This window comes from Peromyscus maniculatus, chromosome 6, assembly GCF_049852395.1.
Source record: "Peromyscus maniculatus bairdii isolate BWxNUB_F1_BW_parent chromosome 6, HU_Pman_BW_mat_3.1, whole genome shotgun sequence".
Lineage (NCBI taxonomy): Eukaryota > Metazoa > Chordata > Mammalia > Rodentia > Cricetidae > Peromyscus > Peromyscus maniculatus.
The window spans coordinates 96,249,880-96,267,251 of NC_134857.1; the positions used below are offsets into that span (position 1 = coordinate 96,249,880).

Below are 17,372 nucleotides of genomic sequence, written 5' to 3' on the forward strand. Positions count from 1 at the left end.
AAGGAAAAGCAGCCATCTTTCCAGCCTGTGCGGTATCTTGATGATCTTACATATTAGATTCCTATTGCAGAAACATAACCTCCTCTGGAGACAGCTTATCTTGCTGTGGGATGGTCTGTATGTCAAATTACTCTGATTGGTCAATAAATAAAACACTGATTGGCCAGTGGCTAGGCAGGAAGTATAGCGGGACTAACAGAGAGGAGAAAAGAAAGAACAGGAAGGCAGAAGAGTCACTGCCAGCCGCCGCCAGGATAAGCAGAATGTAAAGATGCCAGTAAGCCACGAGCCTCATGGCAAGGTATAGATTTATGGAAATGGATTAATTTAAGCTATAAGGACAGTTAGCAAGAAGCCTGCCACAGCCATACAGTTTGTAAGCAATATAAGTCTCTGTGTTTACTTGGTTGGGTCTGAGCGGCTGTGGGACTGGCAGGTGACAAAGATTTGTCCTGACTGTGGGCAAGGCAGGAAAACTCTAGCTACATTATCCTTTTTATTTTTATTTACTTATCACAGTGCTGGGGACTGATGTTGAGGTTTCTTGCATGCCAAACACTCTACCAAAGAGCTGCAGTCTCCACCCCAGCTTGTGCTTTCTAATTTCTCACTCCTACTAAATCTGTTTGCACCATTCTAGCTTCTTTTGGTGGTAGAAGGAAGTGGACAAGACAGAAGTAAGGTGTAGAAACCAGCCAAGAAACTAGAGATAATATTGTAACCGACCTTGCAGGAATGGGTAAAGTCTACAGAGACATTTGGAACTGGGATTTTCCCAGGAGTCTCATGCTGGAAAAAGGAGACTAAAGCCTCATGCCAGCCACAGAGAGAACTTGTCTGGACAACTTGTCAGACCACCCTGCGGGAGAGACTGGATCGGAGACCATGTTGCACCAGTGATTGGTGGGACTGCTTAGCTATATGCACTTCCAACCTTCTACTTCAAACCAAAACCACAAAAATGGACTTGGGGGATGTCTTAGTTGGGGTTTCTGTTGCTGTGAAGAGACACCATGACCATGGGAATGCTTATAAAGGAAAATATTTAATTGAGGTGGCAACTTACAGGTCAGAGGTTCGGTCATCGTGGCAGGGAGAATGGTGGCATGCAGGCAGACATGGCGCTAGATATATCTTGATCAGAAGGCAACAGGAAGTGGGCTGTGACACTGGGAGTAGCTTGAGCATAGGAGAATCCAAAGCCCACCCCCACAATGACACACTTCCTCCAATAAGGCCACACCTCCTAATAGTGCCACCCTCTTTGGGGGCCATTTTTTTCAAACCACCATAGTGGGGTCTTTGGATTTTCTTATTCCTTATCTCACCCAAATGGGGCCACAATGAATGAATAAATCTCTCTCTCCCCCATTTTCGTCTCCCCTCTCCCTCCCCTCTCCCCTCTTAGTCTCTTAAAATGGCAAAATGGCTTATTGAAGATAAGAGGCTGAGCCTGGCTTGTTAGGGCTTCCAGGGAATAAGCTCTGACCCTAATAACTCTTATAATAATAATAATAATAATAATAATAATAATAATAAGCTTGTAGAGTGCTATGCTAATGACGACAATAAAAGCTGCAGGGTTGGAGTTCCTGTCTTTGACCAGTAAGGGATCCAGGTCCAGCTCTACATATGCATTCTAAATGAATTTCAAAAGAACAGATGTACAGTCAGGCTTGGTCGTGCATGCCTTTAATCACAACATTTGACAAAGGCAGGGATCTCTGAGTTTGAGGTCAGCCTGGTCTGCAGAGCAAGTTCCATGACAGCCAGAGGTACACAGAGAGACCTTGTCTCAAAAACCAAAAAAGAAAAAATAATGTGCACTTCAGAAACAAAAATCATCCCAGAAGGAAAGTCTGAGACACAGTAAAAAATGATGAGCTGAGAAATTGTAAACATTACATAGGAAAACAAAACAATGTAAGTCGAGATGTGGCTGACAAAAGTGAATCCCCTGATCTACTGATAGAGTTAAGGCTGTACACACTAGCTGGGTGTGGTGGTGCACCCCTAAATCCCAGCACTGGGGAGGCAGAGGCAGGCAGAGCTCTGAGCTCAAGGCTAGTCTGGTCTACAGGAAGTTCCAGGACAGCCAGGGCTAGACAGAGAAACCCTGTCTGGGGAAAAAAAAAAATTAAAGAAAGAAAGATTGTTGATACAAAATACTCCAAAGGGAATAAGAAGTTGCTGAAAAGTATCATGCTGACCCTGTATCCCAGCTTTCTAAGGATCCCATCTGGGTGGATTAGCAGCTACTTACATAAGAAAAGATAGTAGCTGCCCCAGTGTTAGTCTCAGAATGAGACTGGAAAAGGGCATAGAGAAGAAGCTCACAGGCCGTGAAATTCTATTTTTGTGATTAAGAAAAGGTAAGGAAAGCAGCATTTGCTGCAGACTTTCTGTTGACTTAAACCCAAGTCTGAGCAGTCCTCTCTGGTGAATACCCCACAACACCTTGACTGCATGAGCCCTTGTCTCAAAAAACTAAATAAATAAATAAATAAATAAATAAATAAATAAATACAACTTCTCATTAGACTTAAATTTAAAAAAAGCATTGTCATTGACTAAAAACAGTCAAAATAGAGGCTACATTATGTTTTTAAAAAAAGTGGGCTGGAGAGAAGGCTCAGAGTTTAAGAGCACAGGCTGCTCTTCCAGAGGTCCTGAGTTCAATTCCCAGCACCCACATGGTAGCTCACAACCATCTATAACAAGATCTAGTGCCCTCTTCTGACATGCAGACAGAACATTGTATGCACAATAAATAAATAAACCTTAAAAAAAAAAAAAGCGCTATGCCATCAGGGAGATAGAAGTCAAAGCTATCATGAAACAGTGTGTGAAACCTACCAGGATGACTTATAAGGACCAGTGTTTAAGGATGTGGAGAAACCAGAGAATCTTCATGAACTACTGTGGATGGGAATGCACAATGATACAGTCCCTTTGACACACAGCCTGGCAAACTCTCAAAAGGTTAAACGCTGTATTACCCGGGCCTTTAGTAATTCTGTCCCTGGCAGAAGTTAAACGTATCTATACAGCTGGGCAGCAGTGGTGCACTGGGAGGCAGAGGCAGGGGAGTCTGAGTTCCAGGCCAGCCTGGTCTACAGAGCCAGTTCCAGGATGGCCAGGGCTACATGGAGAAACGCTGTCTCGAAAAAGGAAGGAAGGATGTCTACACAAACGCTTTTGTCTAAATGTTCAGAAACAGCATTATTTACTACAGTCCCAAAGCAGAAATAACACCAATGTTATGGAAAAAAAAAAAACAAAGCAAAAACCAAAAAACCCACAAAATCATTGAAGTTAGAGTTTTCAGGTTATTGTGTATATGAGAACTGGAAATTGTCAAACTAAAACAGCACTATGTCTCAGTTTTACAGAAGTTATTGCATAGTTTAGCAAGCTCCTATTCAAGTCAGCAGGAAAAATCACCAAGAAGTCTGGGGTGGAGCCCAGTTGGTAGAGTTACCCTGGCAAGCACAATAGGTCATTTCTGCCACAATGGTGTGTATTCAAGGAACGGGTGCTACATGAAACCCTGTCAAAAAAAAAAAAAAAAGAATAAATCAATAAGAAAACAAGGAAAAAAGGAATATAAACAACAGAGAGGAAACAGGCTAAAAGCATGAAGGAAGCACTTGAAAATTCAGTAGTCAGGGTAGGTGTGGGTGACACATGCCCTTAATTAACAAAGACAGGTAGATTTCTGGGAGCTTGATGTACATACCAGTTCTAGGACACCACGGCTACCCAGTGAGACTGTCTCAAAAAACCAAGAGAAAAAAAAGAGAGAACCAACAGACATGTTAAACCTGCTCAACTTTATTGATAATTAAGGAACTTTAAATTAGCACCATAATACTATGTTATAATTAAATATTTTAAGTCTGTCAAATGAGAAACAAAGAATACTCCCACATAAAGCTATTACACGAGTTATTTTGTCCAATCACATTGCAAAGCAATCTAGCATTATCTAAGTTAAAGCTGAAGATAAGCCGGGCGGTGGTGGCGCACGCCTTTAATCCCAGCACTCGGGAGGCAGAGCCAGGTGGATCTCGGTGAGTTCGAGGCCAGCCTGGACTACCAAGTGAGTCCCAGGAAAGGCGCAAAGCTACACAGAGAAACCCTGTCTTGAAAAACCAAAAAAAAAAAAAAAAAAAAGCTGAAGATAAACATTATCAGTCTCAAAATTCCACTTTTTTTTTTTTAAAAGCTAGTATTGATGGTTCAGGCCTGTAATCCCAGCTACTAACCAGGCCAGGAAAGCAGACTTATAAGTTCAAGGCCACCCAGAGAGCTTATAGAGATCCTGTCTCAAAATAAAAATAGTAGATAGACAGGCAGGTAGCTGGGGATGAGGCTCAATGGTCGTGGTAGAATACTTGCTTAGCTTGCACAAGACCATAGGTTCAGTCCCTGCCTCTGTCTGTCTCCCTTCCGCCCTCCCTTGGTCCCTCTCTTCCTCTTGGTCTTACTAACCAAAACACTGTTGACTAGTCCAGAATTGCATCACTTGGTGCTTGTTAGAGACACCCCATTCAGATCTAGTGACTAGGTTCCAAAACACCACTACAAAGAAAGATAAGAACATGATCAGATATGGAAACAGTGTTTCCTGAGAGATATGATGATAAAGGAAAGAAGTAACCTAGTTGTTTCCTGAAAATAAGATACAATTAAGAGAAACCCAAAAGGAAGAAAGTTAACACAGTTGTTAGTCAGAAGCGAATAACTTCATAGGAACAACTACTGTCTCTCACATAAGCAAGAGCTTATGGGATTATCAAGTCTATTCAGTGTGCCAATAAAAAGTTTAATGCGAAAAGTTTTAAAAATTAAGTTCTTTTGGTTACTGCAGATTATTTTTGAGGGGGACTAGTGTGTCCAGATGGGATTTCTTTGTGTAACATCCCTGGCTGTCCTGGAACTCACAAAGATACACCTGCTTCTGCCTCCCAAGGGCTGGGATTAAAGGCGTGCGCCAGCACATCCAGCTATTGCAGACTTTCTGATAAAGGCAATGGTTTATACATTTCTTATGCTAGGTTCTGCATCTGAGTACATTCTCTAAGACTGAAAGACAATGTGACGGCATGTGTATTTTAGATGTGAGAAGCCAATTTTGACAACCTCAAGGACACTACACAGGAGGAAGAAATGCTAGTCATGGAGAAGTGTTCCAACATGGACTTATGAAAAACTTGTACTTCAGAACGTTGATACATAATATAGAAACATCCTGTTATTCTGCCTTCAGTGTAGTTACAGCGCAACACCAGGAAGGACATTTTGCTACAGACAGCTCAGGTCTTCAACGTGTGCCCTTTCTTGTGTGCCCTTAATTAATGATGATGATATGTGTGTGTGTGCACCTGAGTGTGTCTGTGTTGCAACACATGCATGCAGGTGCTAGAGATGGTCAGAAGAGGGCATCAGATCCCCTGGAACTGGAGTTGTAGGAGGTTATGAGCCACCTTATTTGGGTGCTAGAGATTGAACCCTCGTCCTCTGCAAGAGCCATGTCTGCAGCCCTAAACGTGATTTCTCTCCATTATCTGAACTAAAAAGATGATTGTTGGTGCGCGCGTACTTACTCAGCATCACCTGGCCTTTTGAGCCGCCCTCCTCCCCACGTCTACCCTCTCCCCCAATCCTCTTCCACGGAGCCTTGGGGCTGCAACCGGCCCCGCCCCGCGCCCTGGTTGGCTGCCGGGTGGGAGGCTCGTTCCTTCGCTCCCATTGGCCGCTCAGGGAGGTGCGTCTCGCGTCTCGGGATTGGTCGCTCGGAGGAGGCGTCTCCCAGCTGGGCGGCTGGTGGCTATTTCCGGAGTAAGATGGCTGCAGCGCGTGTGCTGGGGACCTGGAGCTGGAGCCGGAGTGCTGTCAGACTGGTAAGCAGGATCGAGTGGGTCTGAGGTTCGTTCGGAAGGAGTGATTTACTAGCTGTCACCTGGGGTGGGGCGTTGCTTTCTTCTTCTTCGAGTGCCACGCGTCCCGTGAGTAAGTGGTGGAAAGATGCATGCAAACAGAAGGGCAGCGAAGGCGGCGCGCCAGCCAGGCTGGAAACAAACTCCCTGCTCTTAACCTGGGCAAATACCGTTCCCCCCAGCGGTACCCGCATCCCTGCCTTTCACCTGCTTACCTTTGCTTGAGCACCTTGATGGCAGGCAATGTCATAGGCACTGCCGACACGGAGCTACATTCTTTCCGGATTTATTGTGTACACACCACGCGCCTGACGCGGGCACTATTAACCTGACCTCAGGCAATTTTCAGTGGAGAGGAAGAGAAGGGGAAAGGAAACTGTACCCTCTAGCTTGAGATACACTCAGCTGTCCTTCTCTCCTTGGTCCAACCATGCCGTTCCAACTTTTTATCATTGATTACCACCTCCGTTTGCCGGCAGTTTCCCTTACTCACAAGCCTTAAGCAACAACGGTGGATGTATCCCATAAAATATTCTGTCTCTTCCTAATTCTATAACTTCTTGAATACCCACTTTTCCCATTTCCCCAGTTATTTCTGCAGTGGTGGCCTCCTGATCTCACAAAACCCTTTCCCAGCCTGCTGTATGTACTGGGCACTGGGGATATAAATACAACACGGACAGACACCATCCCTTTCCTCCTGAGATTGTAATCTAGTGGAGGAGAACAGGGGAGAGGCAAGCCGGGAAAGACAGAAAGCCAAGGTTTTAGGACACATCAGAGAAGAACTACTACGGGACAAGTGCTCAGAGCTACAGTGGCCCGTGGGGGCGGCCCCTGTGGAGGAGTGGGGCTCAGAGAGGAATTCCTGGAGGGCAGTGAGTGAGGAGAGTGTGAAGGGGAAGGAGGGGGTAGCCAGGAGTAGAGGATGCTTGTCAGCAGCACCTTACTAGGCATTATTAGCGACTCTTCTTCTTTTTTTTTTTTTTACTGTACAAAACAATCCGTGTTGTCCCCATAGACTGAACAATGTGACTTAGGAAGAAATTTACATTTTTGTCAACAATAGAGCTCTCCCCTTAGGATAACAGAATATGAATCAACCTCTCAGAAGGACATTAACCATTTTTTAACCTACAGCATTCTCAAATGTCTACAGAATTCTATGCTTTTAGACTCTCCAAATAGATAAATTTATCACAGACATGAAGACTGAATGAAACGTCCAAATTCTAGACCCTTAGTTTTTAACCCCTAAAATTATAAACCATTAATGAGTCAGACCCAGATAGCAGCCTCTCAGGCAGATGCCAATCTCCATTTCAGTTGCTGTATTGGTCCTGTTTGTTTAGTTTGTGTGTGCATTTGGACCTTATAGTAACATGCCTTCTTCAGAAGCCCCAAGATTTCTATCCCTGAATATTTGTTCTCAAGACTCCTGGAGAGATACTTTTGGTCTGATTTTACTGCTTAGGACCTCAATATCCTTGTCCTTTTAGATAGAAATTTATTATCTTTTTTTTTTTACATTTATTTAAGACATATTTATTAACTGATCATCTTTTTCTGCAACTGGTTTAAAATAAATTAAGGACCAAGCATTACTTGTTAAATGGGAGAAAATATAAAACCGGTTCAATGTTATAATAAAGTATAGCAAAATCAACGACTCTTCTTTTGAGAGTTCTCGGTTCTTGACTTCTGAGACACTGGCTTCCCAATATTATTCTCCCTACATCCTTTGCTGTTTGGTTCCACTGCCCTCTTTCTCCAGCTTCCAGATACTGTTTTAAATACAGTCATACGCTTCTCAAAGACTTTCGGTCAACGGTGGTCCCGTAAGATTAATGACAGATCTGAACACTTCCTGTGACCTTTTCCATGTTCTGATGTGTGTAGATACACAGACACAATGGTGTTACAGTTGCCTACAGTGTTCAGCAGAGTAACATGCTATACAGGTTTGCAGCATAAGAGCTAGCATATAGCTTAGGTAGGTAATAAGCTAAGCCGTTTGGTTTGTGTAAGCATAAGGTGTGCACATAGACTAAATCATCAAACGATGGAGTTCTCACAGTGCTGTCATTAAGTGATGTATGACAGCTTCCTTTCTAAAAACGCTGACTTTGGCCCTCTGCACTTTTCCTGCATTATCTCTCCCACTCCTTTGGATATAGTCACCAGCTGTGTTAATGGTTTCCTGATGTTCCCTAGTCTTCCAACTGGGTCTATGGAAGGCTCATATAGTCTACTGTCCAGGAGACCTCCCATTGTATGATATAAGGTGTTTTTCCATTGCAAGTAACACAAATCCAGTGAATGAACAGGACATCATCTATGCATACAGCTGACAGCTGACATACGTGACTGTCATGGTCAGGGCTGACGTTTCATCAGTTCCTTTTGACCTTTCTCATATGGCCATAGGGGAGCTGCAACAACTCCCTGGAAGGAGGAAGGAATACTACCAGGCTGACTTAAACAACTGGAACAGTGTTACTTGGCTACGGCCAGCACAAGGGAGCTTGGAAAAGCTAGCCTTCAGCCATCTCACAGTGTGCCATAATGCCTCAAGGATGCAGACTCTGGACTCCAGAATAGACTCTCAAACCTGTTTCTCTTGATTCTGCCTTCTAACTCTGAAGAAATCTAGCCACTACTCACCACCTCACTCTTAATTGCAGGTGTCTTAGTCTTTCCTAATTGGGGTTCTTGCCTCTGATCTGCTCCTTTTGTAGTTCATTTCCCATAGGCTAGCCATAATGAACCTATTAAATAAGATCATGCCATGTGCTTGCTTAAGACAACTCTTTTTAAAATGCCCACAAACCACATGGCCTAGGAAATTTATAATCTGGCTTCTCCAGCCTCTCAGGCTTCATTCTTTATTAAAAACCTGTCCATTCTACACTTTATTATCTTCTTACCCACCTTTTTGATTTCCCTTTCCACATCCTTAATTGTTCCTCTTCTAGTTTCATGCCCCCATTTTTTTGTTTTTGTTTTTTGTTTTTTTCAGGACATGGTTTCTCTGGATGTCCTGGAACTCACTTTGTAGACCAGGCTGGCCCCAAACTCAGACATCTGCCTGCCTCTGCCTCCCAAGTGCTGGGATTTAAGACGTGTGCCACCACCACCTGGCTTATGAGACAACATTCTATATCTGCCTTTGTGAGTATAGTTTATTTCACTTAACATGATGATTGCCAGTACCATCCATTTTCGGTGAAAATAATACAATTTTTTTTCAATCTACCACTTTACTGAGCATTAATTATAATCATCAATGAAATAAGATTAGAATAAAAGTAACACTTTTCACACACAAACACGCATTACGCATTTAAGCCCCAACTCCAACCACGCTCACTTGTTGCCCACTAATCTGCATGAGAACTCTGAAACAAGGAGTTGAGCACACACTGAGCTCTCTTGAGTCCAGACCTTTGCTCATATATTTCCTCTGCCTTGAAGACTCTTGCCTCATCTGCAGCACTTCTCATCTCCTGGGTTACTCCCACTCAGTCTGCAGTCTTACTTCAGACTAACTCTCTCCAGAGGTTCGCTTAGCACACCCTGTTGTAGCAGTGTTAATGGCCTGTGTGCTTCATTTTACCTTTCATTCTACTAGTGTCTTAGTTAGGGTTTCTATTGCTGTGAAAGACATCATGACCACGGCAGCTCTTACAGAGGAAACGTTTCATTGGAGTGGCTTACAGTTCAGAGGTTCAGTCCATCATCATCGTGACCGGGAGCATGGCGGCATGCAGACAGAGGTGGTGCTGCAAGAGTAGCTGAGAGCCCTGCATCTTGCAGGCAACAGGAAGTCAACTGAGACACTGGGCGGTATCCTGAGCATAGGAAACCTCAAAGCCTGCCCCCACAGGGACACACTTCCTCCAACAAGGCCACACCCCCTCCAACAGCCATACCTTAATAGTGCCACTGCCTATGAGGTGATGAGGGCCAATTACAGTCACTACCGTAACTAGCCATTGTATGTGGGCAGGAATCGCATGTGTTTCCTTCTATGTGTAACCCCAGTATTCTGCACACTGTAAGAGCACATAAATATTTGTTGAGTGACTCAGTAAAAGAAGTTTTTGTTTTTCAAGACAGTTTCTCTGTGTAACAGCCCTGGCTGTCATGGCACTCTCTATTTGAAGACCAGGCTGGCCTTGAACTCACAGAGCTTCGCCTGCCTCTGCCTCCTGAGTGCTGAGATTGAAGGTGTGCGCCACCACACTCAGCATTTGTTTATTCTTTGCTTTTTTATCTTACACAAACACTTTTGGGGGGGGGCTTAGTACCTGTGATAAATTAATCCTATGCAAGGGGTTTTATGTCTAGTTTCCTGCTTCGCTCAGAGTTATACATTTGGTTCCTAATTTAGTCAACTGTGCACCATTGAATTTAAATTTTTTTATGGTTATTTATTTGTCGTGTGTGGGGGAGAACACACAAGTATCATGATATTCACGTGGAAATCACAGGACAAGTTGCAGGAGTCAGTTTTCTCACTCCACTACTTGGGTCCTAGGGATCGAACTCACTTTCTCAGGGTTGGCAGCCTTTACTCACTGGACTGTCTCACTGTGTTATATTTTTCAATGGGATTTGTCCTCCTGTTCAAAAGACTAAGTAATTTGAACTTATTTATTTACTTCTTTATTATGTTAATCAGCTAAAAATCTTCACCTCCCTCTTTTTTTTCTAGTTGTAGATATTAAATTATTGATAATAATGAATTACTAGGTATAAATTGGAATTACCTCAGGCACGTTGGGCCAGATAATCTCAACAGAATTGTATTTTTTAAGTATTGCTCATGACTCAGTAGAAGAGGTTTTTGTTTTGCTCTTTTATCTTAGTGCCTGTGATAAATTATTCATATGCATGGGGTCTTGCTGTGTCGGGTTTCTGCTTCCCTAGGAGTCACGCATCAGTGCCTGAAATATAAAGCTCCACAGTATGCCCTTTAAAATCCGAGGCTTTTCTGGGCATGATAGCACATGCTTTTAGTCCCAGAGCTTGAGAGGCAGAGGCAGATTTCTGTGAGTGAGAACAGCCTCATCTACCCAGGGAGTTCCAGCACCCTAGGGCTACATAATATCTTTAAAAAAAAAAAAAAAAGGCCAGTCTCTTTCTATCGCTTTGCACTGTTTGGAGGAAAACTAACCCCTACCTTCCCGTTCTTAACTGGTGTGATTCTATGGGGGAGGAGAAGGGGATGCCTCCTCAGGTTTCCTCCTTTCTATTGCCTTTTAGTCTCTTCACTTTTGCTGATTTTTAATCTCTCCTCTTTCTCTTCAAAGCCATCCAGCTGCTGTTAATCACACAAAGCCCATGGCAACTCCGTTGCCATTTTCGGTCCTTGTTGATCGGTTTCAGGGGCCTGTGTTCCATGTGTCTGTCCACCTGGGTCTTTCTTTTCTCTCCAGACTTTACCTGTCTATAGTAACCCAGCCCCTGAGCTAAGCAGACTGTTTTCTAACCCTGTCTGTAATGTGACCCCAAAGCATACATTCCCACTCCTTATCCTGACACTCACGATAACCCAGCAACCGTCTTGAGTGTGCACTGCTTTCCTTTACAGATCTGATCAAGCCAGAGCAAGCCACTCGCTGCTCCTGCAGCCATGCGAATCAAATTCTTGCTGCAGTTTCTGTGTTCACACCACTTCCTGTGCCTTAGAAGTACCCTTCTGCTCTTTAGTATTCATACTTACTGCGCAAGGCCCAATTGAAATTTTCTCCAAGGTCAAGCTAACCTCCCCCACTTCTCTTTCGTTTTGTTTTGGGTTTCTTTCTTTCTTTTATTTTTTATTTTGATTTTTTTGGCATAATTTCTTATTACAAATAATAAGAGCATACATGACCATGCCTGGGAGAAAGAAAGAATTGTTTCTCCTACATCATACCTTGGAAAGAAAGGATTCTTTCTCCTGGCAACATGATGTGTTAGGAAGAGCTTAAGCTTTGACATGAGGTTTACTTGTCTTCAAAGCCTGATTTCATCCCTTAATTGCAATATGACCTTGGACAAATAACTTCACCTCTTCCGTCAACTTCTCATGGGAGGGTAATAGTGTGCCTCTTCCAGGAGACAGTGTGAGCTGGAGAGAAGGCAATGTTTATGAAAACTTCAAGTCCCTGGTGCATAGCAAGAAAGCACTCAGTGCATTCTAACTGGGCAGTTGGTGACCCGTGGTCTAAGAGCTGTGTTGTTGAAGGGAAAGCCTTCTTTAGGTAAATGTTCTTTAAAGGTTTTAAAGTGTGAAGTTATTTAAATCAAGATAAATTCGTATACTTCATAATTTTCATTAGGCATCTCTACTTTTTTTTATCTGAAGAAGCAGAGGTGATTATTTCTTATTTGTTGACCAAGAGCCAGGGTTGAGAACACTGAAGGAAAAAGGAAAGACAAACAAAACTGGGCATTTGGAGAAGAGAGTCTGGTCACTATCTGCTCAGTTTTGAGCTGTCAACTTAAATGATTTTAGTTAGGCTTTGTAGTTCCTAACTATTACTCTCCATAGGAATTAAATATAGGCACTAGAGACTGGGGAGATGGATCTGTGGGGAGAGGCACTTGCCACACAGGCCTGGGGGCCTGAGTTGGATCACCGGAACCCGAGTCAAAAGCTGGATGAGATCATGCACACCTGTAATCCCAGGACTCCCATGGATAAATGGGAGGCAGAGATGGGAGAATGGCGCAGGAGCTTGCTGGCCAGCTAGCTGGGAGTATGCAGCAGGGCAGAAACAGCAAGAGAGACCCTGCCTCAAAACATGGCGGAAGGACAGAAGTGCTGACTCCTGAAAGTTGTTCTCTGACCTCCAGTCATGTGCACTCATGTTACACATTCACCATAGACACACACACACACACACACACACACACACACACACACACACACACATTATAAAAGTGAGTTATCAGGTGGAGATGGGAAGCTGCCTGTAATCCCCGCATGTGGGAGGCAGACAGGGAATCCCCAAAGCAAGATGGCTAGCCAGACTAACTGCAATGGTGAGCCCTGGGTCCTGTGAGAGACCCTGCTAAAGTATAGCAGGTGGACTGTCATCAAGAAAGAGAGTCAATGTCAACCTCAGGCCTCCGTGTGCATGTTCACATACATATGTGAACACGCAAACACATGCATGTGCACACATACACATGGGGGAAAGGTAATTTAGGATGAGTTCTTTAAGGTAAAGACAGGATATGTAATTTAAGAAAGGAACCCTCAGTTTTTCTGTGCCTTCAGAAATCAGAAATAACTACCACTTAAGAATTTAAATAGAGGGGCTGGAGAGATTGCTCAGCAGTTAAGAACACTTACTGCTCTCAAAGAGGACTGAGTTTGGTTCCCAGCACCCATGTGGTGGCTCACAACCATCCTTTACTCCAGTAAGGGGGATCCAACATGTTCATCTGTCCTCTATAGGTACCAGGCACACATGTGACACACAGACATACATGCAGGCAAAACACTAGTACACATAAAGTAAAATAAATAATTTTTAAAATTATAAACTTAAATACATTCCATAGTCAGACTTTTGATTTTATATTGCTTACTATTAGAAGAAGAATAAAACCCTTACTTATAAATACATATTAAAATATGACTTGTAAGTGTGGTGGCTTGTGCCTATGGTCCCAACTGTCTGGGAGGCTGAGGCAGGAAGATCACTTGAGCCCCAATGTTCAAGACTAATGTGGGCAGCACAGGGAGACCTGTTGGCACACTGCAGATAACTAATGTACACAACTAATGTGATGTTCTCTAAGCAAAAGTTCCTTCTATATAAATGTAAGTTTTAAATACATAATGGTATTCTCAAAAACAAAGGCTAGAAATTATTGTACTTTAAAAGGGGAAGTTGTTGTCAGATATTAATAACATTGAAAGATTAACTTTAAGAATAAATTATAAGTTAAGGACATTTAGGTTTTGATATATTAAGTTGAATGTACTTAGGCCTATCATACTAAGGCATTATACAAAGTAGTTAACAGAGTTATCTATAAATTAGCATAAGAAAACCAGTGAGTGTGCTGGAGAATAGTCCTGCTCTTCCAGAGGACTGGGTTCCGATTCCCACATGGCAGCTCACAACTATTGGTAACTCCAGAGGATTCAACACCCTCTTTTGGCTTCTCTGGGCAACAGGCATGTACATAGTACACATATTATACCTGTAGGCAAACGCTCAGACACATAAAATAAAAGGGAATATCTCTTAAAAAGAAAGAAAAAAAGCCATCTGGGCTCCTTAGAGATAAAGTGTGCCAACAAGCCATGGGTTCAGCCCCCAGTACCAAGAGGAAAAACAAAACTTTTAGATGTGTAAGTGTTTTTCATTGTCTTAAATGCTAACAATGGCTGAGGAGCTTTTGTCGTTGGTTGGTTGGTTTGTTTCTGCCGTCCTAGGATGAACTTGGGGCTTAGGAATACCAGTTGAGTGTCTTGCCACTGAGCCCCAGATTTCCTTCATGGCATTATTCAGGGATTCTTGCGACTGAAGCATATCCACTCACTGAAGTGTAAGGAATTGGGGACAGTGTCTTAAACATACAAACTTGTGTGCCTCAGTAGGTGTAGTATGACTTATGCTCATGTTTTCTCTGTGGTAGAGTTTGAGTTCCTTTGATTGCTGGGACAGAAGCAATTTAGAAAATAATCAGTTTCATCCGTTTGATTGTTCCTGCTGCTGAGTATTCTGAATTTGCCTAGATAATTCAATATTGACACGAATATCAGCCTAAAACAGAACGGAACGGATTTCAGTGTATGCTTAAACAGCCGTTAAAATAGTTTGTACTCTTATTGGGGGTGTGTGGGGTGAACCCACAGCTTTCTGCATGTGGGGCATACACTGCCGATGAGCTTTACTCCCAGCCTCCGAGGATTTATAAATGCCTTTTTTGTTTTGTTTTCTCGTTGATAGGTTTGTGTTCGTTATTTTCAAACATGTAATAACGTACATGTTTTGCAGCCAAAATGTGTGTGTTCCTTCAGTTATCCTTTGCTCAAACATAATCAACCACATCGCTCCCTGAGAACAGCAGCTGGTAAGTACACTCCCCAAATAGCACGTCAAATAACGTTATCTCTGTGGCCTCCTTCTTAGTAATGGAAGACTTCCCAAAGTCAAGAGGTTGATGCTGTATTTCTAGCATGGCCCTCCCCACCTCTCTCCATTTCCTCTTTTCTTTCCCCTCACTTCATAGCTGCCCTTAATGCTGGCCTGTTTCCACAGTTGGGGCTGGGTTCTACCCGGTCGTCTCTCCTTTATTCTCTGATTTTCTAGGTGCATTCCTTAGCACTGATGTGACCTTCTCAGTTCAGGCAAATTGCTGACTGAACAGAGCATCTTTATATCCTTGTACACTATCGTTCTGTTTGTGAGGTGAAACTTAATCCAATGTTACGATGGCGTGATGTAATCACCCTGACTGGCCCTGAGTAGAGAGTTCCCTGGCTTTTATCTGCTTACCTTTCTCCCAGCTACCCAGCCTCTGTAAAGAACTTGAGGCCTCAAGTATTAGATTTGGCAAAGGCATAAGAGAGCTTTTTTTTTTTTTTTCTCGAGACAGGGTTTCTCTGTGTAGTTTTTGGTGCCGGTCCTGGATCTCACTCCGTAGACCAGGCTGGCCTCGAACTCACAGAGATCCATCTGCCTGGCTCTGCCTCCCAAGTGCTGGGATTAAAGGCATGCACCACCACTGCCCAGCTGGCATAAGAGCTTTTTTTTTTTTTGCTGGTCTGTTGAGAACCCTGACAAAGAACCTTAGATTTCAATATGTACTTAAGCATTTGGCAAATACAGGGGCCCTGGCAATGGAAAGCAGGGAAATTCTAGGCAGATTCTGCCAGATTCTCCATGCTTTTAAATGCCATCAGTAATAGTGTTAGACAATGTAAGCTTTCATTCCCCACTGTTTTCAAAAAGATTTGTATCTATTTATACACACACACACACACACACACACACACACACACACACACACACATATATATAACATACTCACACTACATATTTTTTATCCCTAGCACCACGTATACAATGTGTATAGTAATTTATTTTGGTAATTGTATAGGTGGAAAGTGTGTATGTGTGTGTTTGTGTGGTGAGTGTGTGTGCGTGTGTATGTGGTGTATGTGTATATATGTGTGTGTGTGTGTGTATGTGATATATATATATATATATATATATATATATATATATATATATATATGATGTGTGTGTCTGTGTATATATATGTGCTCATGGTGCTGGAGATAAAACCCAGGGCTTCATGCGTGGAGGCAGGCCGCCTTCCACTACACTCATCTGCTCAAGCCAAGACTTCACTTTCTATCCCTGATCACATGTTACTTCCCAGAGGAAGCAGAGACTACTGCAGGAGGAACAGCAACTTCCTGTTTTGTCCTCTGGACACTTCTCATGAACTGTAGGTCTCTGTTTATCAGGTGCAGGTTATGTGAGCTGCTGTGTTGTGTGTGTGTGTTTGTTTGTTTGTTTGTTTGTTTGGAGACAGGGTCTCTCTGTGTAGCCCTGGCTAACCTGGAACTCATTCTGTAGACCGGACTGGCCTCACACTCACAGAGATCTGCTGCCTCTACCTCCTGAGTGCTGGGGTTAAAATGTGCACCACTACCCCCTGGCTTCCTGTTTATTCACTGTTAGCTGTGGACAATGAGAAAGTTGCTCATCTCTGTTTCATCATCTGGAAAAAGATGAGAGCAACAACAGCATTTAGTTCAATCTCCCTGCCGTGAGCCTTCATTCAGGAAGTGTGATCACCTGTGTGCAAGGCACTGCCCTAGGGATGTATCAGAAGATGAAACAGAGATCTTTCTTTACATTGGGCACACTAAACAAGACAGGGTGTATGTTTAAGTACCTACTGTCTCTGGTCATTCACCTGAGTCTTTTTAGTTTCTTTCACTTTGCCTAATGGAGAGAGGAAAGAAAAGTCTTAGGGATAATTTGGCAGAACATAATTTGGACATATTAGAAATGTTTAGGCATGGTAGTGCATGCCTGTAATCCCAGCACTTGGGGCCAGAGGCAGGTGGATCTCTGTGAGTTCAGATCAGCCTGGTCTACAGAGCAAGTTCCAGGATAGCTAGGGCTGCACAGTGAGGCCCTGTCTCAAAAGAAAAAACAAACAAAGCCTAAAAAGAAGGAGTTAAAAAAACTTTTCCAAGCCTTCTTGATAAGCAATGGCCTGGTTATAGTCCTAAGTATGGAGGATGATTATTAAGAGGGAAAGATCTAGTTGAAAGCAGGGCTTTTTTTTTTTTTTTTTTTTTTTTTTTTTTTTTTTTTTAACATCAGTATTGTTTCAAACTGTTGGAAACTTCTGAGGAGAGACATTGGGAAGCTGAAAACATGAGTTCTGTAGCAATGGATC

The 17,372-nt window shown here is 43.0% G+C and overlaps 1 protein-coding gene across 1 annotated transcript in view; it reads left to right on the plus strand.

Annotated features, from left to right (window-relative positions):
• The first annotated feature begins 5,775 nt into the window (after window positions 1-5,775).
• The window catches only part of Dbt (dihydrolipoamide branched chain transacylase E2), a 39,113-nt gene continuing 27,516 nt past the window's right edge, over window positions 5,776-17,372 (plus strand). The window contains exons 1-2 of the mRNA XM_042279793.2: window positions 5,776-5,906; window positions 14,900-15,023. Coding sequence (XP_042135727.1) covers window positions 5,850-5,906; window positions 14,900-15,023 — 181 coding nt within the window. The 5' untranslated portion in view covers window positions 5,776-5,849. The remainder of the gene's footprint in view (window positions 5,907-14,899; window positions 15,024-17,372) is intronic.